Genomic DNA, 27,079 nt, shown 5'->3' on the forward strand with positions numbered 1-27,079 from the left:
GTAGATGGGGAGGCCCTGGGGGTCTGCATGGATGGGGAGGCCCAGAGGGCTCTGTGTGGGTGGTGAGGTGCCCCCCCAAGTGCTCTGTGTAGATGGGGAGGCCCTGGGGGCTCTGTGTGGGTGGGGAGGCCCCCTCAAATGCTCTGTGTAGATGGGGAGGCCCTGGGGGTCTGCATGGATGGGGAGGCCCTGGGGGCTCTGTGTGGGTGGGGAGGCCCCCGCAAGTGCTGTGTGGATGGGGAGGCCCTGGGGGTCTGCATGGATGGGGAGGCCCAGAGGGCTCTGTGTGGGTGGGAAGGTGCCCCCCCAAGTGCTCTGTGTAGATGGGAGGCCCAGGGGGCTCTGTGTGGGTGGTGAGGTGCCCCCCCAAGTGCTCTGTGTAGATAGGGAGGCCCTGGGGGTCTGCATGGATGGGGAGGCCCTGGGGGCTCTGTGTGGATGGGGAGGCCCTGGGGGCTCTGTGTGGGTGGGAGGCCCCCTCAAGTGCTCTGTGTGGATGGGGAGGCCCTGGGGGCTGTGTGGGTGGAGAGGTGCCCCCCCAAGTGCTCTGTGTAGATAGGAAGGCCCTGGGGGTCTGCATGGATGGGGAGGCCCTGGGGGCTCTGTGTGGGTGGGAAGGTGCCCCCCCAAGTGCTCTGTGTGGATGGAGAGGCCTAGAGTGAGTGGCAGGGGATTATGAGGTGACCCTGCCCCACCCCCCAGAGCAGTTCCCAAACGTCACGATGGATGGGTCTCTTCACTAGTCATCGCCAACAGGCATTTCTTAGAAGGGCCAGTTACTTAAACGCAAAACACAACGGTCTGCATGGCCATCTGCAAGCAGGACCCCAGTGAAGGGTGGGAGCAGACACTCTGGAGCCCCACCCCTTAGGGCTGTGTGCCTTTGCTGCACCTCAGTCTCCCTACCTGTAAAATGGGGCAATGACTACATCACAGGAGGCATGTGGGGTAAGTGGGCTACCCATGTAAGCATTGCCAGAACGCCCCTGACAGGCCTCTGCAGGTCACTGTGCCGGCCTGGGCTCGGCTCACATTTGAAAAGTGGGCTTTTGCCTTGAGGACATTGGGTACAACAGCCTTTCACAGCTGAGCATGGACGCTGGACGCCCTCTGACCCCTGCAGGACGCCTGGGCTCAGTGTGTCCCACACGGGTGGGCTCCCCTGAAGGGGCTCCTGCCCACCACCCACCCACCTCGTGGAAGTTGGCGTCCCGCGTGGCCGCCAGCTCAAAGCCCTGCTGGCGGCTCTCGTGCAGCAGGACGCGGGCCAGCAGCTGGTAGGCCGTCCGCACGTCGTTGCCGAAGAGTGAGCCCGTATGCCGCGTGGCATTCCGCAGCGCCTTGGCCAGCCTCAGGGACCTGTTGCTGTCCATCCGCGTCTCGTTCCGGCTCAGCTTCTCATTCTGGATCAGGGGAGAAAGGTGGTGTCTGCAAACCTACTGTGCTCGCTGTACGTGCCTCCTGCTAGTCCAAAACCCACTATTTGCCTGTAGAAACTTGTTAGAAAATAAACTTGAAAAACCCCAAAAAGCACTTCGGCTGATAAAACTGACGTGAAAATGGAGGGTCTGTCCGGGGCAAAAGCACTTGGAAAAAGACACCCAGTGGAAGAGGTGGGGGCACGATGCCCGGAGGACAGGCGCGGAGAGGGGACCCTGCCTGCAGAGGCAGGCCCGGAGCTTCCTGGGCAGGAGGGCCACACTCTGCCGCAGGCGCCGGGGCGGGGGTGGGGGTGTGGCCCTGCTGCCCCACACCCATCCCCAGGGCGCCGGCTCACCAGGGCTCTGAGCTCCACGAAGGAGGCGGTGGTGCAGTTGAAGAGCTCTGGGGGCAGCCAGCCCTTCTCCCCGCTGCAGTGCCGCACCGCGTTTCCTAGGGGCAGAGAACAGGCACTGAAACCCAAAATCTGCATGAATTAACGCGTGCTTGAATATGCAGGCGAGGCGTGACCCCAGCGGTGATGTGCACCCCTCAGCAAGTGCCACGGCCACAAAGCCCACGCTAGCCCTGCTCTCTCAGGCCTGGGGCTGCGTCTAGAAGCGCCTGGTGTTTGCTGCCAGGCCTTACAGTTGCCTGAGACGCCTGCAACCGAGACAACCGCACGGACATCTGAGCGAGTCTGTGGAAAGGAGAAGCCAGCCCGATTGCCCACCGAGGTCCAACGCTTTCTGTGTGCGTGCACGCTGGCCAAGGACCGGCCCGGGCCTGCGCGCCCTCCACGCGTTGTCTCCCTGAGCTCCCGACCCTCGCGGGGCCGACGTGGCTACTATCCCGTTCACAGACAGCCCGCTGCTGTGCTGCCGAGGCAGCTCCTCTGAGTGCCAGCCCATCCTCCTCACGTTCTCATTATGCCCTCTCCGCGTCTGTCATTACTAGTAAGGAAAGTTCTCTAATTTTCCCTGACACTATGGCTAAAGGAGACTTTTCAGTAAGGAACTGAATGAGTTCTGATGCCTTGGCCAGCTATCCCATAAGCCACAGGCCTCAGCGCGATTTCCTGCCCAGAAGAGATGCCACGGGCCACGGTACTTACCCACGGATCCCTTGGGGCAGGGCACTGCGGCTGGCTGCCCAAACTTGGTCTGCGGCCACCAGATGTCGGCCTCAAATGCTCTGGGACATCCGTTGTAGATGACTGGGGGATGGAGAAAGAAAGCAGCTCAGCCCGGCATGGCCGACCTCCAGAATGTACGCGGCTCTCCGCACGCTCCCCCCTGAAGCAGGCCTGCCACTGCCAGGAACTGGACCCCTCCTGTCTTCCCATCAGGGTTAGAACAGGGGCTGGGGGACCCAGGCTCTGGCCCAGCCCCTCCTGGAAAGCCAGGTTAGAGAAGGCCAAGTGTACAGTCAGACCACGAGGCTGCCAAGAATTCCCCAAAGCCGAGGAGTGTGCACTGCACACACAGACGCGCACATGCACATGAGCCCAGCAGACCGTCATCGCAACGTGGCCTAATGGGGCCAAGGGACAACACAGACCTTCACAGCCAAGCATGGTGACCTCAGCAAAAGGGTTGTCACAGCGGTTGCACTGGCGGCCGATGACGCCAGGCTTGCATGCACACTGCCCTGTGTCCGCATCGCAGGTGCGACTGTGGGAGCCATGCGGGAAACAGTCACACGGCAGGCAGGCATCCTGGTCTGGGGGCCTGTAGTGATTCTCCTGCAAAAACCCCAAGCAGCGCATGGGACTCCAGACACTGCAGAGGCCCTGCTCCTGGAGACATCGAGGTCCCAGCCTGGCTGCTGGGCCTCCTACCGCTGCCCCCACCGTGCTCCTCTAGCAGGTGGCTTCCTGGGGGCCCTCCATGCTAGACAGGGCAGGAGAGCACCCCCCCTCTCATCTCTGGGCAAACATACTGTGCACCACCTCATACTTGTCCTAAAATGATCAGAGACTCAGATGCAGGTTTATGTATGATCCCCTTGAAGCATTTTTTTTGACACATGAGAAATCAGAAGCCACCTGGATGCATACCCTGGACTGGCAGGTGACAGTCAAGAGCACGGGCTTCAGACTTTAAGGTCCTGGGTTTATGCCCAGTTCGGCTGTTCACTGGCCACACCGCCTCTGTGAGGTCACTTGAATCCCCCACTGAAAACTGGGTGGGCTGTGACCTGGGAGCTCATGGCCACCATCAGGCTTCCGAGTCAGGGAGGGACACAGTCCCCCAAGGGGGTTCCATCTGTATTTTAGTGCCTGGACCGAGGCACTGCGATGTCAGCATCACCCTCGGAGGGGAGATGGGTGTCCCTGTCACCTCCAAATTCTCTACAATTTTATAGGAATTTTTTCTCCAAATACCCTCCCGCTTTCCTGCTGTCCTGCCCCCACTGATGCCCCACAGTTCCACACGGCCGGCCCAGTCCTGACCCTCTACAGCCATTGCGGTTTTTCATGCAAGCATTTCAGGAGACAATGTTCTGTTTTTGGAAGCACCAGGGAACCTAGGGGCCATGACTGATGTCAGACCACTGGGGCGCACCAGGGGCCGTGATGTAATGTCCCTCCCTGAGTGGGCAAGGCCTTCCTGTGAGCACAGGTCCCGGCCAGGCAGCTGTCAGCAGGATTGTCAGGGTGCCTGGAGCCTTCCTGGAGGCCGAGGGGCAGGCTGCATTGCCTAGAGGGGAGGCTGCAGCATGTACACGGGCCCTGAGGAGCCGACTGCTGTGCACGCCGATGGACTCCCGGGTGGGGCTACCGGGAGCTGTCCTGTTTTAGAATTTCGGCTGTCGTGTGCCGGCGATAAACGAAAGGAGTAGCTGTTGAGGAGAATTGTGGCTAGTGCCTAAGATGAGCCCACCTCACAGGGACTGGTTTCCTGTTACCACCTGGGAGTAGGGGTGACGACTCCACCTCCCACTGCCCAAAAAACTCTACACATAAAAAACAGCCCTGACATACTCAGCACGTCTGTGGCCAGTGAAAAATCTAAAGCCATGTTTGTATACGTGTGTGTGCATGTGAATGTGTCCAGGTAGACATTTGTAGGTGTGTGTGTACAGTTGTGTTGGTATGTGAAGGAAATGTGCCGGGGTAACACAGGTATAGGTATGTGGGTGTGTGTGGGTGTGGGAATGCATGCAGGCAGACGTGTGTGTAGGTGTGTGCATGTGACAGTGTGCAGGCATGTGTGTGTGTGTGTGTGTCTGTGTGCACACACGCACATGTACCTCTGCAGGCATGTGCACTGGCCACCCCGGGCTCAGCACTGTGTGGGGTAGGGGTGTCCCGTGCCAGGTGCCCGCGCGGGCCCACCTTGCACTGGCACTGGCCGCTGGTCTTGTTACAGTCGGGATCGAAGCCTCTGCTGACTGCACAGTGGCACGGTCCACACACGGGATGTCCCCACCAGCCTTTGGGGCACGGAAGGTCCATCCTGTTGGGAAAATGAGATGGAGACGGAAGGTGTTCACAGCCATTCTCGGAGTGAAAGGAAGCCTGTGGGAGGCCTGCAGCCTTAGTGGCCTGGTTCCGGGCACCTGCCTCCCTGCAGTGCCCTTGGTTCACCCTCTGCTGGTCCCCCTCGCTCTCCCACGGCCCCTCAGATTTCCTGTCATGATCTCAGTGTCCAGAGGCCCACGTCTGGAGGGCTTTCTATGTACAAAACTGTTATCTCTAAAATGATCTGCTCGTGTTTTTGTTCTACCTGGAAGACACGGGCGAGTACCCCAACCTGGGCTTCCTCCTCGCATGACGGCACCACATTCAATACGCCGTGCACGCTCGGCCCCAGCACCCACACGGCGACCCCTGGCTTGTGGGGCTCAGTGACAACTGACCCCGCACGACCCAGACTGAGCCAGGCAGGACGCAGGGGTCTGTGGCAGGAGGTGCTCAGGGCGCAGTGCCTGAGCAGGGGACTCTGGGGCATCCACGGTTCCCCAGGCCCCCGGGCCAAACACTGGCCATGTCCCCAAGAGTGCCAGGAACAACCTTTCTGAGGACACGACATGTGCCTCAGTCAGCTCCCTGCAGCCATGGGCTCAACCCGGTGGGCATAGGATGTGAGACCACCCAGTCCTGCCCTTGAGAACAGCCCCAGCAGAGCCCCACAGGCCCTGAGATGCGCATCAAAGGTGACAAGGCCAGCCCCACCCCGCCAGGGCTTTGGCCACTGCCTGTCACTCTATCTCTGATCCTAACCTCAGACCCCCTGCCTGTGGGGTGCCCCCCACCACAAGTTTCCCAAGATCCTCAAAATGAGGCACCACCCTGTGTTTACCAGCCTGGCTCATGGCATTCCATCTACCCACCTGCCTGGGAAGCAACCTCGCATATGCACTCACCTGGCAGCAGTTATTAAGTACTGACTGTGCACACAACAAGGGCATGGACACAATCAGGGCTGAACAGCTGGGCCCAGGGCCCCCGTGGCAGTGTTTGTGGTATGTATTGACAGTGTGGGCGCCCAGAGCCTTGGAGTGCCCCTCTTCACCTTGCTGTGCCCACAATACCAGGCCCTGGAGATGCCATCGGCCTCTTAGGTGGTCCCCTGCCTCTGGCTTCCTCCTGCTCCAACTGCACTCCGTGCGCCAGCCGGGACCTTGGAGATCTAGTCTCGATCCTGCCACTTTTCTCCTGGGCCCCTGTGGCCTCCGTAAAGCCATGCTCTGTCCCCAGCTCGCAAGGCTGGCCCCTGCCTCCCCAGTGCAGGGCGCTGTGGTGGGGAAAACCCCACAGGCAGGGGGTCTGAGGCTGGGATCCGAGGTAGGGTGACAGGCAGCGGCCGTTCCCTGGCGGTGGGGGGCTGGCCTCATCGCCTTTGACACTCCTGGGACAGCACAGCCCTGGGACCAACCCCCTGAACTCTGCAGGCCGGCCTCATCCCACCACTGGTCTCTCACTCTGCCCCATGGTCCCCCCCAGAATGCCCTCCCCCTTCACGCCTCCTGGCTCCCATCCCGCTCCCGCCAGCATGCTGGGCAGCCCCCGTCTCCCATAAAGTCACAGGCCGGGGCCACAGGCTGTGTCTCGCTTGCTCTGGTCCCCAACGGGAAAGCAGAGTGAGGTGCCCTGCCAGGTGGAGCAGTTCCTGCGCCAGGACGGCTGCCACTGGGTGAGTCACCAGATGCCACCGGGTCACCTGTGAAGGGGCCGGAGTCTTGGTTCATGGGGAAGCAAGATGTTCCCCTGGACAAAGTGACTCATCTGCAATGGCTGTACACCTGGGCTCGGGAGTCCGGGGAGCGCTGGCTCCGTGGGACCCAGGCGTCACGTGCATGTCGGGCCACCTCCAACCCGGACTCGAGGGGGTGCTCGGTGAAGGCACGCCCACCCCCCTGCATCTCGCTGCCTGCCCACCATGTGCACAGCAAGCTCTCGATAAATGAGTCATGTCGCATGTTCCTGGAGTAAAACATGCTCGAATAGGGTTAGTTTGGAAAGCCCAGTTTGATTCTTGTGTATTTCACGCCAAGTTTCTTTTCAGGTCCTTATTATGCAAGCGAACATGTATTTTCAGGCTCAGTAACAAGGAGAGAGTCGGAAGAAGGGGCTGTGGCCCTGGAGGGCCCCCTTACTTGTGCTGGCAGTGCTCCCCGTAGCGGCCGGGCCCGCACTCACACGCGTAGCCCCGCGGGGAGCCGGGGCTGTGCACGCAGGCCGAGACATGCTCGCAGGGGTTCAGGTGACACGCGTCCACGCACTTCCTTCCAAAGTACCCTGCGGGGACAGGCCAGCGTCACACCCTCCCCGAGGTCCGCCCCTGCCATTGCAGCCCACCTTCTGGAGCCAGACCCTCGATGGTGAGGTGTCTCAAACAGTCCACGGCTTCCCCAAAACTCGACTTCCCCTGTCACCCTGCAGAGGGAGGGCTGGGGCACCTTGGAGTCACAGGGAACACAAATGCCCGGTGGGTGGCACTTGGAAATGCAGAGAGGGCCGCCCAGGCCACCCAGAGGGAGGGCAGAGCCATGTGTGGAGGGTCCTGGCCACCCAGGACACATGGCAGATAGGTACCAGCTGAGCAGGACTGCAGCACCTCAAAATTCTGAGGCCATCACAAAACACAGAGCCTTTGAAATGTGCACTTTTCATTCAGTTTTTCCCCTATCATGTGCCCTGAGAATCCTGCCCACAATGCCTTGGGACCCAAGTGAAGGAAAGACAGAGGGACACACTAAGACGAGGGGACCCACTCCTCAGTTATAAAACAAAGCATAAGGTTCCAGAGACCCGAGAGGGCTGATGGGGAAACTGACACCCCATCAGCTTTCCTCCAGGACTTCTGAACACCAAAGGCGTCGCCCTCCACCAATGGGCACCAGGAACGAAGGGGTGGGTGCAGGGGCTCCCACCTTTCTCGCAGACGCAGGAGTAGCTGTCCCAGGCATCGTGGCAGCGGCTGTGCGGCGGGCAGGGGCTGGAGGTGCACGGGTCCTCCACGTCACAGCCGTCCTTCACCCTGACCTTGAGGGCGTCATTCATGCTTAGCGTGGCAATGTTGGTGGACGTCTCGCCCATTCTCACTCCCTGAGTCAAAAAGGGGCAGCCGGACTCAGCCCGGGGACCTTGGGGCTGGAAGAGCCCCCGGAGGTCACCATGTGTCAAGAGAGTCCCAGCTCTCTCCAGGCCCTTGTTGCACAGCAACGCCTCATTTAGACGCAGAGCTGGGACCGCTGGGTGGGAACAGGGAGGGGGGACAGCAGTAGGAACCAGGCCACTTCTGCCTCCCCGGGTTTGTGTCCAGGCAGGGAGACAGCCACCCGAAACGAGGACAGAGTGGGTCCACATTCTGACAATCCCACAGCTAGTGTCACGGGAAAGTAAATGTGGGTGATGGGCGAGCACCAGGAGGGTGGGCAAGGCAGCTGGTGGGAGGCGGGGTGGCCGTGTGGAAGGCATTCGGCCAAGGGGCCACCAGGCAAGGCCCATGGCAAGGTGCTGGGCAGGAGGCCCAGTAGCCAGAGCCCGGCGGACGGGTACAAGGGGTTCAAAGGGCACTTGGGGCAGGAACACGTGGGTGGGGGTGGCGAAGGCACGTAGGAGTTAAGCTGTAAGTCGGGGGACGTGAGCTGACCTCACTCTGGCTGCTGCTAGAACACCTGGTCTAGGGGATGACGTGGGGGTGGGCTGGGGGGCCGGTGGAGGCTTTGAGGGGCGGGTCCTGGACTCGACATGGAGGTGGAGGTGCAGGTGGCACCGTGGTGGGGATGCAGGGGGAACATGGGGATCCACAGGGGAGGGTGGGTGTAAGCTGGAAACAGGATTTAAAGTTGGGTTGGCGATCAGACATGTTATTTACCGAACACTAACATGTTGAACAACGGCAGCGACTGCGCGATCCTGGCAGCCCCTGAGCAGCCCTGAGGGTGGCCGCCATGCCCCTCCGTACCTGCATACAGCCCCGGAAACCACGGTGCACGGACACCTTGTCTTCAGACACCCCCCCAACGACAATGCTTCTCATCTTCAACCCTGGAAGCTGGTTCCCAATCTGCACTGTGTCCTGTGCAAGGAAAAGGGGACTAAGCCACCACCTGGGGACCCCTGGCTGGGAAGACGGTGTTGGGAGGCTAAGACACAGTCACTCTGGCAAACTCCCCACAGCCAGAGGACATCCGGGCCTCCAGAGAGGGGCAGGGCCTCTGCCTTCTCAGTGGAGAGCACAACCATCTGTGTGACAGGCAGGGCACGGGAGCCAGGTCAGAGGGTGTGTCTGCAGCCCAGCCCAGCCAAGGTGGCCAGCTGGGGGACGTGGGCAGCCCCCCCAGCTCCATAACGGGTGCTCCTAACCATCCACTGTGAGAGAAAGAGCTCAGTAAGCCACTAAGATGGCTGCAGATGGAAAATACGCCCACTGTTGCAGGAATCTAAGGAAGTCTTTGCCAGGCCCTTAGGTCCTGGAAGGCGTGCCCGTGGACCCCAACAGCTGTTCATTCTCAGAACCAGGTATTAGAGGAGCCAGGACTCCAAGGGTGCTCAAGAATCACAAGCAGCCCCTTCAGCATGTGGACGTCCTATAGAAAACATCTCATTCCTGGTGGCAAGCCATGGAAATCCAGTGTGGTTTAGCAAGTGTGCTCTGCCTGAACCACTTGCCCATGGGGGCCGGGCGTACATCTCTGGTGTCCCGCGGACCCCTCTGGTACCCGGTCTCCCTGCTCACCACCCTTACGCACCGTCCACTGTGAGGGCAAAGACCTGCACGTTATTCATCTCTGTGCCCCAGAGGCTGGTGCTGAGCCCACTGTCGTTACTTAAGTCAGCTTTGCTCAAAGAAATGGCTGCAGAAGGCGGCAGTAGCACCATGATGGGACACACAGATGCACAGAGTCCAGTCCCCGACTCTAGAAGCTGACCCTCGAGAAGGCGGAGGGGGTGCAGATGCCGGTGACCTTGGCATAAGGTGAAACGTGAGACCCAGACTCAAGGGCCCTAGGACACACATCCCCAGACCCACAAGGGCTCCGGTGGGCCCCGACACACAGAGGGGTCACTCTGGTTCCCCATGCGCCCTGTGAAGGGGTCTGTTCCAAAGTGGGTGCAGGTGTAACTCACCTGGTCCATCCCATAGTCCAAGGTCATGACCGCCAGGTACTTGATGTCTTTGCCCTCCTTGGCGCTCTTCAGCTCTATCAATAGGTGGTGCCACTCGCCGTCAGTCACACGAGACCTGGACAGCCGCACGGATGCCACGTCCAAGGGGCCATGGGACACCTCAAACTGAACGTGGTTGTTCAGGATCTGCAGGACAGGGAGAGCCATGCCCACCGACTGATGTGAAGACAGCAGAAGAGGAAATACTTTGCCGTCACTTAAATAACAAAGCCAGGCACACAGACTTACCAAAGGGCACTGGGTCAAAATTAGGCGGTTTGTTACTGTTGTTACCTGTGACACTTCAGAATTATAGGTCTTTTTCCACGGTGTTCAGGGTCAAACGTTGACAGAGGTCAGAGGGTAACTAGACTTATCTTGGGGATCATTTTGTAACGTATAAAAATATCAAATAGGGTTTTGTATGTCAATTATACTTCACTAAAAAAATGATGACAGAGGTCAAGTAAGATAAAGCCCATCAGCCCTAATTTTGGGGACCAACAGACGCAGGTGTTTCCTGAGCTCTTATTTTGGATGCACATGTCACACTTTATGACACCTGTCTGCAGGCATCAGAGTGACTCAAGACACTGCAGTTAGAGCCACAGCCACGAGAAAGCAGGTCTGCAGAAATGAGCGTGGTGTTCGCTCTCCCCTGGGGTCATCAGCTGCTCTGGGGGACACAGCTGAGGCTGAAGGTGAGCAACATTTTCTAGGCTCACAGGGTAGGGATGATAACAACTGGAATTCAGAGCCTACCCAGGGTGGGGGCTGCCTGTCAGAAGCAAACATGAGGGACAGTGACGCCACCATTCCAGCTTCACATTCTCTCTGCTTTTTCAATATCATGTCCAGCAGTCAATCAAAAACAGCCAAAAATTTGCTCCAAACAAAAGCACCTAAGGAGACCAGACAATGTGCTTGATATCAAGAGAAGCAAGAAACAGCAAAGACAGACCCATGCGGGATCCAGGAAGCAGAAGCGTCAGACGCAGAGCTGTGTGTTCACATGAGACGAAATACAGTTCAGGGCAAGAGTGATTACTAGAGAGAAAGAGGCTTTCTGTAATGAGAGTCAATTTTCCAGGAAGATAAAACAATCCTAAACGTGTACGCACCTAATAACCTCGCCTCAAAACATACAAAGCAAAACTTGGTAAATGAAAGGAGAGCTAAATCCATCATTATGGCTGGGGATTTTTAATTCCCCTCTCTCAGTAACTGAGAAGACAGACAAAAGAAATCGATCACAACATAGAAGATCTGAATGCCGCAAGGAACAGACATCACCCGCTCCATGTGTGTAGAGCACGTTCTTGCCAGGGACGGGGAACTGCACATAAGGACGCACTACTGCATTGTGAAGCAGGTCTCAACGCATTTCAAAGTTATGAAATCTCAGTGTACATTCTCTGACCTGCAATTATGCTAGAAACAATACCAAATGATTTACTGGAAAATGGAGATCATGATGGAAACTAGAAAATATTTTTAACTGATTATAAAGATAATGCAACTAATATTGAGTTACTGCTTTTGGACTCGATCAGTAGTTGATTGAAAAAATGTAATTTTTCACCTTTTTGCACGCTAGTTCCTTTTGTACCCCAGAAATTTAAGCTTATGCGCTAATTTCCTTTCTGTTCTCACCCACTGTCCTTACTAAAAAAAACCCCAACGCCAGCAGATAACAATAAAAATGACAGATGTCTACATACAAAAGCAATACTGGTAGAATGAATCACAGGGTGATGGGCAGTCACTGCTGCCACCTCAAGCCTCGGGCCTGTCACCGGATTTAAGAGAAGCGTTCAACAATGGCAAGATTACCCCACCTGACAATGCAGGCAGATTCAGGGCGCCTGCATGCAATTACCCAAATTGGCCTGGGTGGTAGGATGACGTGGCTTGTCTGGTCTGCTATGGAGACGGAGGGAACACCTGCACTGCAGCCAAGAACCTACAGGGCCTGAGGAGGCCCTTGTTCCAAATACATTAGGTGGAAATAATCCAGAACATTCTGTAGTGCCCAGTTGACCAGCCTTCGGGAACTGCTCTGGGGCGGCTTCTGGGTGGCCCCTGGGGTCTGGTGGATTTCCCCTAAGGCCAGATCTCTTGCCATCCAGCCCCTGACAGGGAGGGGCTGCCCACAGTCCCTGGCAAAAAAAAACCTTATTTTGGGGATTAGCTACATAGGAATAACGTAATCGCTCAAATGGAATGGGAGTCGGTGGCTTCGGGGAGTGTTCCCACTGAAAGCGCACCTTTTCCTAGAGACCCCTGCCAAATGCAACTTGTAAGCTCCAGTTCATCACCTGAATCAAAAACACCCAATTTAATCTGTTCCAACAGTGAAGCAACTGCAGGGGAAAATGCCATCCCCGGGCAGAACTGCGCCTGCCCGGTTCCAGCCCGGAGGCAGCTTCTGGGCCTGCTTGGTAAACTGCAGAAATTACAAATCGAGGGAAAATCAGTGACAGCTGCAGTGACCTTGGAGCGCAGACGGCACTGTCAGTACGTCCGCATCGCGTTGCAAAATGCCCTGGGGTTCCTCAGACATGTGCTGCCCGGACAGACAACCAGGCCGATGGAAGAAGAGAGGGGGCCTCCTGTTGGGTTCTGAGCCCCCAGCCTTGCCAGACAGCTAGTCGTGGCCTCCTGGGGCCTTGTCTTAACTGGTCTGTTGGTGAGCCTGGGGCCTGACAGCCCACCGGGGCCCTCAGGGTCTTGTCCCCGCTAAGTGGGCGCTGGGCAGCACCTCTGTCCCCTCCCTCTGTCCCTGCCGCATGGAAGTGCTTCCAGAGGAGCGCCCAAGGGGCGACAGGTGAGGGTCCCAAAGACACTGCAGGACATGGGCGATGAATGAGCCAGGGGACCCAGAGCTCAGAGGCTCTATGCCTCCGTATCACCATGGTAAAAAAATAAAAAGAAATGGGTACTCCGTAGGGCCCTTCCCACCTCTGACCATCTCTGACCGCAGCACAGCCTGCCTTGTCTGGGACTTAAGTCTACTCCACACTGGGTAGAACAAAAAGCCCCAGGGCCCAAAGGAGTGAAAAGAAATGATTTTCAGTTCCATGAAGACATGAGGACTACAGCACGGGAACTGGAGCTGGCCCAGGAGGAACGTCCCAGCTGGGGCAGCCCTGACGCCTGCAGCGGGCCATCCAAGATGACAGCATTGTGTTCGGGTGTGGCCTGGTCCCGGAGAAAAGGGGAGGCAGGTCCAGGGGTAAGTTCCCCATGCTGAGTGGACGGGGGGCCAGAGGGCCAGTCTTGACATAATGAACGAGCCACGTGCAGGGGGTGGGCGCTGCCCTGAGATGGGTGTGCCCAGACCCCCACTCATATGTGCACACACACACGCGTGCACGTGCATACACTCACTTGAAGGAAAGTCTGGAGGAAAGAATGGAAAAAAACAGCCCGGTTATGGGATTCCTTCAAACCAAGACAGAACACCGTCCCTGGGCACCATTCCCGCAGGCCACTGCCGGGTCAGGGAGGTGAACTGGGTCTGAGTCATGAAGTGGACTTTCTAGGAGGGAGAATGACCCTGTGTGGTCCCCTGATTAGACAGGGGTCAGAGGTGGCATCCTGTGCCCACTGTCACTGCACACAGAAAGTGCCTGGAGGCGGGAGGGCAGGCAGAGTGGGCAAGCCTGCTGCCCACACTTGGGGCCCCTGTGGCCGCCTCATGAAGTGGAGTCTCCTGGACTTGCAAACGTCTCACGACCCCAGGCTGATGGTCAGGACGAGCCCCTCCATGTCCCTCCAGGAGAGACAACAAGGGGCAGAAGGGCAAGAAAGACCCGGGTGCGGATCACAGATAAGTATTTATCATTGTTTCCTCAAATGCAGTGCCTCTGGCACTGGGAAGATGCCAGGGTCACCTATTTGTGATGCAAAAAAACTAGGGAATAGAGTGCATTCAACTGTTCAAAGTTTGTAAGAGCTGTACTCCTTATCCAATGTTTAAATATATAAGACAGTAAAGACCATGAGAACACACATGTAACAAGGGGATCCGACTTTTAGGGAGGCTTTCAGGAATCCTGAGTGCAGCCTCTTGGAATGCCGGCCCGCGCACAGCACTCCCCGCCCCGGCCCACGCGCCCGGAGGCCCACCGTCCCCACCTGGAGGTGCTCGCTGCCACCGCCTTGGGTTCTCCAGCGCCTGGACCCCACCGCTGCCATCTGACACACCTTGGCTGAATTTTGCTGCCAAGGAGCTGGGCCTCTGGGCCCCCCAGCCTTGCACTTAACTCCCAGGCATAGAGGAAGAAAGTGCTGGAAACAACCCCCACCCCAGCCCCAGGGAGTCGTGGCCGCACACCGGGTGCCATGCACTCATCCCTGTCACGAATGGCAAGGTCGTGCTGCCACTGGCAAAGCATGCTCATGTTCCCTTTCCCCTTCGTGCTGAGACCCCACCAGGCCAGCAAGGTGCCGGGGCGGTGGGGGGCAGCGGGGCCGTGTTCCCCCCATGGTGCACCGAGAAGCCCTGCTTCCGGGTGCTGTGGCCCCACCGCTGAGGTTATGTCACTTGGGCACACCTGCACTGGGAGGGCCCGGGGTGGGGACAACGTGGGTCTTGCTCACCTGGAGATGCAGCCTGGAGGACATGCCTGCTGTGGCCTCCATCAGCACGCCATCCTCCTTCCTGGTCCGGAACATGAGCCCCAGGTACCAGGGCACAGAGATGGTGATGTCCAGGTCGCTCCAGGACACGACGCTCTCTCCACTGAAGCGCTGGGGGTGAGGCATGACTGTGGACACAGACATGTGGCCCTCCCGAGATCAGACGGGCCCCCAAGTACCTTTGTCAGCGGCAGGGGACAGGGTGCGGGCTCCCGCTGCGGGGAGGGAAGAAGTCCCGGGCCTTTTGCACTTTAATGCAAGGGCTGCCTCAGACTTCCGTTCATAGGGCAGCTAGCTCTCTGGGCCAGGAGTGGTGGGTTCTGTAGAAGCCCAGCCCTGGAAGAGAGGCGGAGGCCTGGGGGCTGTCAGCCATGGGCAGGGACTGGCTAGGGTCTCTCAAGCTGGACAGGAGGCAGAGTGGGTTGCTCAGGATCCCTGGGCTCAGTGGGAGGGGGTGCTGGGGGGCCCCGTGAGCCCAGCTCACCTGTCCCACCCCATACCTGCAAGATGGGGAGACCAGGAGCAGAAGCAGGGCCTATAGGAAAGGCCATGGCCTGGTAGGGCAGTATGAGCCCACGGTGAGTGCCGTATACATGTGCTCCTGTGCACGCCCCTTAACCAGGGCTAAGCCACCATCGGCTTGTGTCTGGACCAGTGTCTCTACTCCTGGTGACAGACACGGAGGTGGGAAGACTGCTGGCCAGCCAAGTGTTCCCAGATGTTTGGGGGAGACCAGAGAGGTGGCCTTGGGGGAGCCAACAGATTCATCCAGGCTGTTACACTTGGAAAAACTGTAGTGCCAGACAGACCCACAGGCCAGGCACGATGCCAAGTCAGACTGACGTCCTCATTTCACCACCAGCCTTGAGTGCATTGCAGGCAGTGGCCCACCCAGCCTCACCTTGTCCTCCAGGTGGGATGCAGTCACCACAAGGGCTTAAAGACAGCGTGCACCCCCAAAAGCACAGGCACGCCTGGTAGGGCTGCCTTGGGGAGCAGCGGCCTTGTCAGCGCTGGGCGTCTGTTTCCTGCTCTCAGGACCCCCAACCCTGGCAGCTGTTTTCTCTGGCGCAGCTGCTGTTGGGCCTTGTGGTCCCCATAACAGGAACTCTCTGGGCGTGGGCCACCCCGCCCGGCGCTGTGTGTCCTCTCCCTGTGGCCTGAGCTTCCTGCACACAACCCCTAAGCCTCACACCCCAGGCCTGCTCCTGCACCCCACCTGTGGACACACATGCCACCCAAGGCTGCTGGCCCTACGTGTGGAGCCCCAGGAGGATCCCCCATGGCAGGGGTGGCCACAGTAGACAAGGATAATGCCAGGCCCTCACCTTGCTCACAGTTCTTTCCGCCAAACCCGAGCGGGCACTCACACAGGTACGTGTTCCACCTGCTCACACAGGCGCCCCCGTTCTGACACCAGGCCCCATCACAGAAGTTCCTCTGAGCTGCGCAGCCTGCAAACAGAGCACAGGGCATGGCCTCAGAGTAGGACGTGGACCCATGTGTGGGAGGACTGCGCCCTGTGAGCGACAGCTGCAGGGCATGCGGGCGGCCCCCTGCGGCGCTGGAACCTGAGAGCCGAAATGGCACTGAACACACTGCCTGTGCAGAGACTCTGGGCCTCCTGGCGATCCCACCCGGTGGCCGAGTCTCTGGTGACATGCATAAGGGCCTGAATGCTCCGGGGCTGACAGCTGGCCAGACCAACAGCCTCCCCACCAACCGACCCTGCAGAGCTGCAGACCTGACAGCAGCATGGCCACACGCCCAGGCTGCCTCCTGGAGGCCACCGCTGAGCGAGCACAGGCTGGGTTCTAGGCAGAGCTCACTGCCCGGGTGTGCAGGGGGCCCACGCCTGCGTGGCCACCACACCCAGCCAGGCGCCTGGTGCTCATGCCGTACCTGCCCTGGTGCCATTGTTGGCGATGAAGCCGGCCATGTCCACGCTCCTGCCGTCCACAGAGAGGCTCCGCATGCAGCCCACGAACTGCCGGTTGTGCACAGGGAAGTCCTCAGGAAGATTGGGGACGCCCCCCAGGAGCAGGGGGCCAGTCAGATCCAGGGACCTGGGGATGCAGAGCCCACCTCTGTGAGGCCCAGGAAGCGAGAGGGGGCCACGGGGGCCCTGCCACTGCCGTGGGGCCCCTGCCACAGACACATTCAACTCAAATGTCAATGATCGAACAGGGAGCCAGGGAGGCAGGCAGCCAACACATCAGAACGCAGAGCAGATCCTCCTCCTGGGGCTGCCTCCGACTCTCATGCCAATCTGTGCCTCAGTTTCCCCACATTTGCACCATATCCTCACACACTGAATGTTTCAGCTGAAAGTGAATGTGCACCCAGTAAACACAAGTCAATGCCAAACAGAGGTGCCACCTTCCTCCAGCCTCCGAAGGGAGGCCGCTAGGGCCCTGGGTCCACCTGGGCAGCAGCGTGGTCTTGGGCACGGAGTCTCACTGCAGCCTTCCTATCAGTAAAATGGGCTCGATCCTACCGCATCAAAGCTGGGCGGGGAGCAGGTGAAACAGTTATTTTATACCAGATGCTCAGAACGGACTGGGTTCATCTAACTGTGGTCTTTAAAGAGCTTATTAAATATTCCACCCAAACACAATTAGAAACGAGTCCAACAAGAACCTTTGCTCCGGTTCTACTGGCCGGCATCACAGAAAGAGAAACAGGAGAATGGCTGCAAATGTCCACGGCAGCATTTCTGTGCCTGAGTCAGGCCGGGTCCTGAGACTCCTTCGGATTGGCAAGGTGGCAGGCACCCCGATCAAGCGGGCAGAGGGTCACCAGCTCAACACTGAGTTACAGGGAGCGGTGCCTGCTGGAACAAAGCCAGCCAGTCCATGGAGACAGGGTTGGGGACGGTCTCTGGGGTCAGCAAGCCAGCCGTCACAGGCCTGACCACTACTTGGGCAGATGCACCTAAGGGGACTTATTCTAGAAGGTTCGAATGTGTCAGAGGAAAGGTGCTCCACCTAAGGGGAGGGACCGACTCCAGCCTGTATTTGGGGCTTCCGGGGCGCTGGGCTCAGGGCGCCCTGCACTGGTGTCCTGCCCTGGGCAACCCCTTGTGGAGCTGTGGCCATGGGGGTGGACACCTGGGCCTCCCCTCCCAGCATGCTCACTTCTTGGAGCCGCTCTGAGTGCCCTGGGCAGCGCAGGTGTAGTTCCCAACAAAGCTTCCAAAGCGCACGGCCACAGCTGTGTCACAGTCATCCACGGTCACCACGGCTACCTTTTCTCCGGACGGCCCGTGGGGCAGGCCCAGGCGGCCGATGTTGGGCTGTTGGAAGAGAAATCACAGAAGGCATCAGCTGTTCTCCACAAGTGCCCTGGGCAGATTCACCAGCCCCTGCCACGTTCCCAGCCAGGCACGGATGAGGACATGGGACGGCAACATGAGGACATGGGGCAAGAAGCCCCTCCCAGCCTCATTTTGAATTAGTCCCCAGATCAGCCGTACCATGTTCTGCCCAGAACCTCAGAATGTGGCCTTATTTGGAAATAAGGGGTCTTGCAAATGTAGCGAGTGCAGATGAGGTCGTGTACAGTAGGCTAGACCTAATCCAAGGTGACTGCAGTCCCTCTAAGAAGACAGACACAGAGCAAGGGACACACAGTATGGACATGTGGAGTAGGGACACCAGGACCCAACTGCCTGGGCCGCAGATGGTCCCTACACCTCCTCCATAAGCTCAGAGCTATGGGGGACAGGAGGCTGGCGACCCCAGGCACTCACCCTGAAATGACCTTCCCATATAACTCGCTGCCCCGAAGCTGACCACCCTTTAATGCCCCCAGGCCAAGCCCACCTACCTCTCAAGCTTCCCCCAGATCTCAGCCACCCCAAGGGGCTCACACAGTCTCCCTGCTGAGGGCTCCTTATAGAATTCCTCTGGAATTGCTGACTTTGGGTGTCACCTGCTCTTTTCTGGGAGAAGCAGGGTCCCTTCTCAAGGCAGCTGTGCTTTGTGACCCTCTCTACCCAGCAGCCTCGCCCTGGGCCCTGGCATCCCTCACCAGTCTCCTGGCCTGCCACTCGAGGACACCGGGCACATCCATCCAGACAGCCCTGAGCGCCTTCCGGCAGGGGGCTCAAGCCTGCTCGGGTTCACCACATACAGTGAGCGTGCAGCTCTCAAAGCTCCAGGAATGTGAAAGGCACCCAGCAGGCCGGCTCAGGCTGGGCCAGGCAACGGAACTTCCTTCCCCACCCGAACAACCCTGGGGTGGCTTGCAGACGAACCCACATGGCGCATGTGAAGTGCCACCAGGCTTACAACACGCAGGTGACAAGCAGTAGCTCCTTCGTCTCCTTAGAGAGACCAGCCCCAGAGCCGTCCTTCCCAGCACCCCCAGGAACCACAGCTCGGTGCCTCCACTTTGACAGCTCTGGGGTCAGTTTGAGTTCAGGATGCAATTTTACATCTCTTTATAATAATATTGGATACAGGTAGTTGTAGAAACAGAGAATTTCATTAAATCATCCTCACTGTCTTTTAGTAGGGAAATGAAATTATCATTATACAGTTAATTCAAAAAGTAACCTTCAGTTTTTAAGAAGTATCCATTTGATCGAGGACATCAGGGCTGCTAGTAATAGGAGCTCAGCCAGGCAGCCCAGCTGTATGACTTGGGGACACCCTGTCACCTTGGCGGCACTCCTGGAGTTGTGCAGTGCACAGCCTGCGCTGCTGTACACGGTGACCCCAGCTGAGCCTTCCCTTCCCCTTGGCCAAGCATCTGCCCTGGACAAGGCCCACTTCAGTTTGTCTGTCTGCTAGATAAGGATTTAATATTGGAACACCCATCCTGTCTGTGTTACGGGGGTACTTTAGGTTGATGTCAACATAAGATACATGAGTCTTCCAGGAACCCTTCTTAGCAAACCCAAGGGGGGCTTTTACCACACCACCAGGTATCCTCATTCATGGATCATCTTTTCCATTTTCTTTTATGTCCGTTGAGAGATCACAAGGTCTGATAAGCGGTATCCTTAGATTCCACTTTTGGTCAAACCAACAGTTAGAGGGGTACAAAAAATAACCTGTTTTCTCACTCTGTAACAACAACCCGCTTTGGAAAACATGTACCAGGGCCTATTATGGGATGCTTAAGGGTTAGGTGCCCTCCCAGGGAATCATCCCCAAGCTGTGCAAGGCCCATGTGATTTTTACAACCTGCAACTTACATTTGGGGATGGGTGTGAGGCTCCCAGAGGAAGGCATAAGCTGCCCTTGGACTTGGGAGCTTTGGTGAAAGGAGACTGTTCACACACCTGCAGTTGCTGCGTACTACTCGTGATCAATGGCTCGGAGCCACGGAGTCGGGCAAAGCCAGCGGGGGAAGGCAGGGGGAGGCGGAGGACCAAACACCGATGCAAGCTTTTAGGGCAGCCTGGCCGACGCGGTGGTGCGCCGTGAAGACAGACCCCAGAGCCCGGTGTGAATGATCAAAGTGTGACTTTTAGGAAAACAAACATGGATAAACATTGCCCACCACCAGTTCTTGATTCCTACTGGCAGACCCACAGGCCTTTGGGCCAAAAGTGACACACTTGTGGCAGCCTCAAACTGAGAATGGGAAGGGCCAGCAGGAGACGCACAACACTGTCGGGAAGGTGCCCAACATCGAGGGCCTCCCCGCCCCGCAGGGCACCCTGCAGCTCACCCTTAGCACCCTTCTCTGCCGCCCCTTAACGTGCCCACCCCGAGCCAGTCCGCTTCATCCACAAGCCAGCTATCCAGCACGCGGCCAGCATCACCAGGAGAACTCGAAGGAAGCAGGGGAGGGGGCTGTGGTCGCTGGTGACTCGAGAGGCACGGCGGGGGTCCTCAGAGCCGCACACAGAGCTGCTGCACCACCCAGTGGCCTCACTGCCGGGACAGACCCAGGAGGATCAAAAACAGGGACTCAGATAAAACTCTCCCCCAGACTCTCACAGCAGCCCCATTCACAACAGCCAGGAGGTGGGACCCGAAGTCCATCGGCAGATGAGCGGTCTCTCCGCTCAGCGGAACAGTATTAGGCCGTAGAAAGGAAGGCGGGCTGCTACGCGCTGCAATGGGGACAGACCTCCACAGCGCTATGTCCCATGGAAGACCGTCACAAAGGCCGTACGTATGATTCCATTTACAAGAAATGTCCAGAACTGGCACATCTGTAGGCAGAAAGCAGGCTGGTGATGTCCAGGGCTGGGGTGAGGGTCCTGGAAATCGGGAGTGACTGCTATGCGGCAGAGCGTTTCCTTTGGGGTGATAAAATATTTTAGATCTAGAGAGAGGTGGTTGTCACACAATATGTTCACACTAAATGGCACTTTAATTGCTCACTTTCAAAGGTTAATTTTCTGTTATATGAATTTCACCTCAATAAGGGGAAAAAGTTGCATGGGGACCACCATTCTCAACTCCCGGCCAATCTCTACCTGGATAACCTTTGGGTTATGTGCAAAGGGGGCACAAAATGCATTACACAGCCTTCCTGTCAAGATGGCCACAAGCAATAAAACACAGTAAGAGCAGAGAGGGTTCCCCACAGGGGTGACAGCTGTGGTGTGACCACACAGGCAGCTCGAACAGAATGGAGAAGGGAAACGAGGATGCCAGCGGGTGCACCAATTTGGGCTCAGGTCACCTGTTTTTGGAAGACAAAGTGCAGCTCCTGCTGTCGGTCAGCACGAACAATGAAACCCCAGCAGAATGAAATCAGGAGATGGCAGCAGCAGCAGGCCCACGTGTTTGAAAAGGAGAAAACGGTTTAGGCTGCTTATTCAGAGCACAGACGTAGAGACGGGCGCAGGCGCTGAGAAAGCTCACCGTGGCTCTGCTGGCACTGGGGGAGCAAGACCGGATGAACTGCTCCCTAATATCCTAAGAACTTTTAGCATTTGCTATGCACTTGCATAAAAGAAAGACATGGTTATAAAGGAGGCCACATGGTGCTAAGTAATTTCTTAATTCTTGAGTTAGAAGGGTACAGAGCACAGGTGGGCAAAGGCTGGCATCCTTCTATCTCCCCCCCTGACCCCAGCTCAACAGTGTCTGGTGGGGCAGCCGGTCAGGCCTGGAAACCTGCCCCCCCTGCTCACTCTGCACCCCACCCCTGTAAGCGGCCAGGTCTGGACGCTCAGGGGCCAAGAGAAGTCAGCACAGTGTACACAGACTGGAGCTGCAAACCAGCCTACAGATGACGATGTCTATGCCGTTCCCTGTGCACAGGCTGCCCCGGGCAGCACCCACCACGGGAAAGGTGGCTATGGGGCCAGCGAGGGTGGACCCAGCATGCTCACGCCCGCTGCCCTCGAGAAAAACCTAAAGGGGGGACCTGGAAGCAACATCTGCGCACCTGTGCAGATCTGGGCTCTGGATTCTCCCCGTCAGTCATCACTTGGAGTCTAGCCCTTCTTGTTTCCCCTCAGTTTACTTCTCCATGTGCAGACCCTCCCCACACACTCCCACTCAGATATCCTAAAGCAGCCGGTGGAGGTTTTCTTCTGTGCACAAAAGCGAAGTGCTCACATTTCTACAGCTTTTAAACCTGCTGCAAACAATTCCTCATCAGGGAGGCTGACGGAGGTTCGATTTCAAATGCTGGGTGCAGGGCAAGGTGGTGTGGGGCTGTCTCGAAACCAGAAACCAGGAGGGGCAAGTCTCAGGAAATAAATGGATTCCTGCTCTGTGTCAGAAATGATTAACCAACACTCATATCAAAGAATTCACAGGTGGCTGGACTGCAGGAATGTCGGAGTCAAAGCGCAGCCTCGGACATGTACCGTGCCGGCACTTCTCGAACACAGTGAGGTGCAGACCTGAAGTGTGGGCTTGCGGGACACAGCCCACCAGGCAACAGCCACCCCAGGAAATGTGGGCAAGACCCCACCAGCCCCAGCACAGAGGTGACAAGCCTTCCCTGGAAGCAGGCACGGCATTTCTCTGAAGCTAACTGGTGGACAGGGTCACGAGGAGACAGCACCCAGACACACACATGCTTGCAGGATCCACTCAATTCCCAAGGAGCCTCCAGCAAGACTGTGCTGGGACTTACACCCACAACGAGGTGCGGCCTCCCCGGAGGCCTCAGGCAGGCCTGGGAGGAGCTTCCACACGTGTAGGCAGATAACGGACACCTTCTAGCTGGTGACCACTCTTGTGAGTCTCAGCCGTCCCACTGGCAACACGCAGGTATGGACTCCCTCCTGCCCTCCAAGCAGGCCAAGGACCCTCCCAGGACCCCCACTCTATGGTCAAGCCTGCACACAGGTGCTTCAGACCCCATGACGGTGAGCTGCTCACACAGCGACATCCCTCGTGTGGAGGGATTCATCCCCACCCCCACACAAGAAAGGGGAAGCGAAGGAATGTGGGAAAGGCTGGGTGAGGGACTCGGCAGACGCGCCCTGAAGCTCCCTCCACTTGACATCTCCTCACTCCTGATTTTTCTCGGGCACCCAGACTGCCCGATTTTTCTCATCTCGACCTGCCCTGCCTCGTACCCCTTTCCCCCTATTCAAGTCCCTGCTGCACGGCCCTCACCTGCCCATTGATGCTGAAGTGGAGGGGCCGGGACAGGGCGCTGCCTCATCAACAATGAATGGTCCCCACACACGCAGGTCCCCTGCAGCCCTGATCCGCCATTCAGTAAACATCTGCGGAACCCCAGAGCTACGCTGGCCTGACCAGCTTCTCCGAGGTGGTGAAGCTGGCCAGATGCCTCTGGAACTCAGCACAGGGTCTGGTGTCCCCAAAGGGACAAAACGGCTCGTTCAGTGAGAACTGGCTGCCTCTGCACATGGAGCTGCCCTGAGCGGCCGGTGGCCCAGAGAAGCGGACGGTTCATGCAGGGTCCCCTCACCTGCATCTGCAATCAGGCGCCTGGAGCCTGTTTCACAGCGTTAAAGTCTTTTTTGCCTCTTTCAGTCAACTAAACTGCCAGCTGGAGCTCAGAGCTCCCCGAAACTAAGCTGCAGAAAGATTTACTTCTCCTGAGCTTAACATTAGGAACAAAAAAAGCCCAGACCTTTCTTGACCTTTTCCCTTGAAGACGCTGGAAACCAACAGCCTGGGAAGGACACAGCATCCCCCTCAGCACGTGGACAGCAAACAGCCACCTACAGGCCACCAGGTATCTCTGCGTAAGGCAAGGGCAGGTTCCCACACACGCCTCCGGCTGGAGGGGGGCAGGTGCCCCACCTGGCAGTGACCTGTGCAGGTATGGACCCCCCTGGGCCTGGGCAGCCTTTTCAGAGAGGGGGTAAGCTCACAGCCACCTCTCAGGTCACTGGGGAACGTGAAGGGTTTGGCACTGCGCCCGGCATGAGGGCAGCATCCTACAGTCTGCTGCTGTCATACTGTTGCTAAAAACGACGGGAAGAGGAGACCAAAAACAGCAAGTGGCTATTCTCCCCATATTTTTGCTGTCTTAATATTTCCCTACATTAAAAAAACTTAATTTCTTTTTACATCTTTAAAGAAATAAGGAGCAGTGACCAGTGCCCGCATCTTCACTGAAGTCACAGGGCTTGAGTCCTTGTTCGGTTATCCAAGAAAGCACTGCAGGGACTGCAGGGCTAACAGATGCTTTTTATTTGGGGATCATTAAAAAGAAAACATTTTCAACAAGGGTCAGAACCAACTACCTTAGAGTTCTTTGGGGAAAAAAAAATCATACCCAAAGCTTCTGTTTCTCCGGCGAGGTGGTTAATTCAAGTTCCCCAACAGTTCCAGCCACAGATAAAAGGAGGAACCCCAGGCTTTTCTGACGGCTGTACAATATCCGCAGAAATGGGGGAACCACGGCCGGCAGGCAGAGGTCCACTCAGCGCCGCCTGCGTGCTCGGCACGGCCTGTGAATAGGCATCTCCTAACGGCCCCACTGATCTCCGTGGGGACGACTTTTATTCTGGAAAAGATCCACGGGGCATGATGCCAACCCCTCCATGCTCCTGGCCCTTCACCAAACAAAAGCTCTCAGGGTCCAAGAGAGGGAGCCGGGGCCCCGCGGTGCTGCCCTGGCTGGGCCTGGCCACTGGGGTGCCTCCCCTGCGCTGCTCCCTGAGTCTTTCGGGAACGGGGGAGTCTGGGCAGATTTGCTCAGAGAAGGTCTTTTTTCCAGTGACCAATGAAGGGCTCAAAATCAGGGTTCCTTAAGTTGAAACAGCACCTGCTTGTGAAGCTGGGGTAACATGCTCCTTCTCTTGGGGCTTTTGCAGACAAAAAGTTACTTGGCACAAACTGACCGGGGAGCCCCTCAGGCACCACACAAGAAGCCCATGTGTAGGATCTACTAATCTTGGATGGCTCCTCCCAGCTGGATGGGAGAAGGGGAGGGGGCCCGGGGACCCGGTGCCTGTGGGAGGTTCCTGGGGCGGCAGAGATGAACCTGGGGTTCAGCTCACTGTCCCAGGAGAGGAGGACACACTGCTTCTGACAACAAAGCCACTCTGGGCCAGCCTGCCCCTGCTGGGACCCCGACAGGCGCCTTGCTGTCCCCGGAGCCTTTGGCCCGGGACCCTGGGCTTCTGCAGGTGCCCCCAGGCCCCGAGGACCTCCCACGCACCTCCACCTCCCTTCTGCCCAGCCTTCCCTGCCCTCCCCACCGGCAGGCCTGGGGGGTGACATGCTGGGGATCCGAGTGTACAAGCGGAAGTGGGGGTGCTGAGCTGTTTGGGAGGAGCAGGAGACGGCTGGGAGAGGCCGAGGGGAAGGTGGGGGAGGACAGTATTAGGGGGGCAGATGACAGCCCTAAGATCTGGGGCCCAAGTTCCAGAAGCCAGGGCCCACGGGCGGCAGAGAGGGGCAGGGCGGGCAGCTTGGTCCAGCCTGGCCCCCACTGGCTCACTCCAACCTCTTCCGAGGGCGGCCATAGGGCCTCCGTCAGTGACCGTCCTGCTCTGGGGGTGAGGCCTCGTAGGGAGGCGGAGCTGCGACACACTGCTTTTCATTGCAAAAGCACTGGAAGGAGGTTTCGGGGAGCAGGGTAGGGGTGTCAGCCAGGTGGCAGGTGGTGGGGAGGCCCCGTGCCACACAGGAGCACAGGAGTGAACGGCCGCCCAGGCCTCGGGCTGGCTTTCCGCACCAGGCCAAAGGGTGGGGCCGCGTTTGGCCTGGGGAAAAACTATGTTTCCATAGCAGGTGACCGTCTACCACCTGCAACGCGTGTTTGGAAAGGAAGCAGGCAACAGTTCCAGCCCTGGGCCCCCCTCCCTGGGGATGCCGGCTGGGACGTCACAGAGGCTGCGCAGCAGGGTTTGCATGCTGCTGCTCAGATGGAGGCCCCAGACGTGGGAACGCAATGCAGACACTACCCTCTGCCTCGGCGGGTAAACAGACATGGCTGCCTGTGCCGTGTGATGTCCGACAATTACTGACAGCCCACTGAGGCAGCCCCTACAGAGGCCGTTCCCACCCAAGAAACTGGCGGCCTAAGAAGAAATGCAGTCGCAGAGAAACAAAATGACATACTCACTCCAGACTGGAGACTCGGGCTTGGCCGGGCGGACTGTGCCGGAGTGAACAGGCGTGTGGGGCAGCCCCCAGCCCGTCCACATGTCCACTCACGAAGCTAACAAGGTGGGGACACCGTAAGGGTTTAGTGGAATTGACCAAAGTTTACCTAGATTTTAAAAAGTTTAGCTTCCTTATCTTATGCAGTCTTCAGATCAAGTGATTTCTGAAACAGGAAAGTTTAAAAGGAGAGAACAAAAATGGTTCAAAACCCTGTCACCCAGATGCTACCTGCTGTGTCCTTTAATCAAAGAAAACATAAAATATGAAACATCACAGAATGATGTAAAATTAATGACCCTTCTTGCCAAAGGTAGACTGCTTGGGTCTGTCACAGAATCATAGTAATAGTAAATAGCTGATGCTTTAAGACACCACACTCAGGGTGGTTTATGGCTCACAAAAGCTCTGTTACATGCCGCCAATGGCTTCGTTCTTCCTGGGGGGAGGGTGCCCTCTGAAAAATCATATGCACAAACTAGAACATATTTGTATACTTTTCAAAGTTCTTCTGGTCAAGCTTTTTGAGATAATTCTAGATGCACATGCAATGGTAAAAATAAGTAGGAGAAATCTGATGTGCCCTTTACCAATGGTGTGCCCTCCACCACAGTAAACACCATGCAAAATCAGCCTGGAATGTGACGTTGCAGCCTGGTGGTGAACATCGACAGTCTAGACGTGGAACGTGCCAGCACCACCAGGACCCCACCTGGCCCCCTTCACAGCCACACCTACTCCCCCCCCCAAAGCCCCAGCCCCCAGCCTGGACAGCCAGCACTAATCTGTTCTCTGACCCTGTCGTTTTTGTCATTTAAAGAATATATCATAGAGCTGGAATCGTACCGTATATAAACTTGTGAGAATGGCTTTTCTC

The 27,079-nt window shown here is 57.5% G+C and overlaps 1 protein-coding gene across 3 annotated transcripts in view; it reads right to left on the minus strand.

Moving 5' to 3' along the window:
• Positions 1 to 27,079, minus strand: part of CELSR1 (cadherin EGF LAG seven-pass G-type receptor 1) — a 128,341-nt gene that overhangs the window by 24,491 nt on the left and 76,771 nt on the right. For all 3 annotated transcript variants that reach the window (XM_037006765.2, XM_037006764.2, XM_017675578.3), the window contains exons 6-18: positions 17,824 to 17,981; positions 16,589 to 16,752; positions 16,015 to 16,140; positions 14,648 to 14,814; positions 10,004 to 10,189; positions 8,838 to 8,951; positions 7,801 to 7,975; positions 7,024 to 7,165; positions 4,760 to 4,880; positions 2,980 to 3,163; positions 2,534 to 2,635; positions 1,778 to 1,872; positions 1,194 to 1,403 (exon numbers count right to left, since the gene is read on the minus strand). In XM_037006765.2, the coding sequence (XP_036862660.2) occupies positions 1,194 to 1,403; positions 1,778 to 1,872; positions 2,534 to 2,635; positions 2,980 to 3,163; positions 4,760 to 4,880; positions 7,024 to 7,165; positions 7,801 to 7,975; positions 8,838 to 8,951; positions 10,004 to 10,189; positions 14,648 to 14,814; positions 16,015 to 16,140; positions 16,589 to 16,752; positions 17,824 to 17,981 (1,944 nt within the window). The remainder of the gene's footprint in view (positions 1 to 1,193; positions 1,404 to 1,777; positions 1,873 to 2,533; positions 2,636 to 2,979; positions 3,164 to 4,759; positions 4,881 to 7,023; positions 7,166 to 7,800; positions 7,976 to 8,837; positions 8,952 to 10,003; positions 10,190 to 14,647; positions 14,815 to 16,014; positions 16,141 to 16,588; positions 16,753 to 17,823; positions 17,982 to 27,079) is intronic.

This window comes from Manis javanica, chromosome 10, assembly GCF_040802235.1.
Source record: "Manis javanica isolate MJ-LG chromosome 10, MJ_LKY, whole genome shotgun sequence".
Classification (NCBI taxonomy): domain Eukaryota; kingdom Metazoa; phylum Chordata; class Mammalia; order Pholidota; family Manidae; genus Manis; species Manis javanica.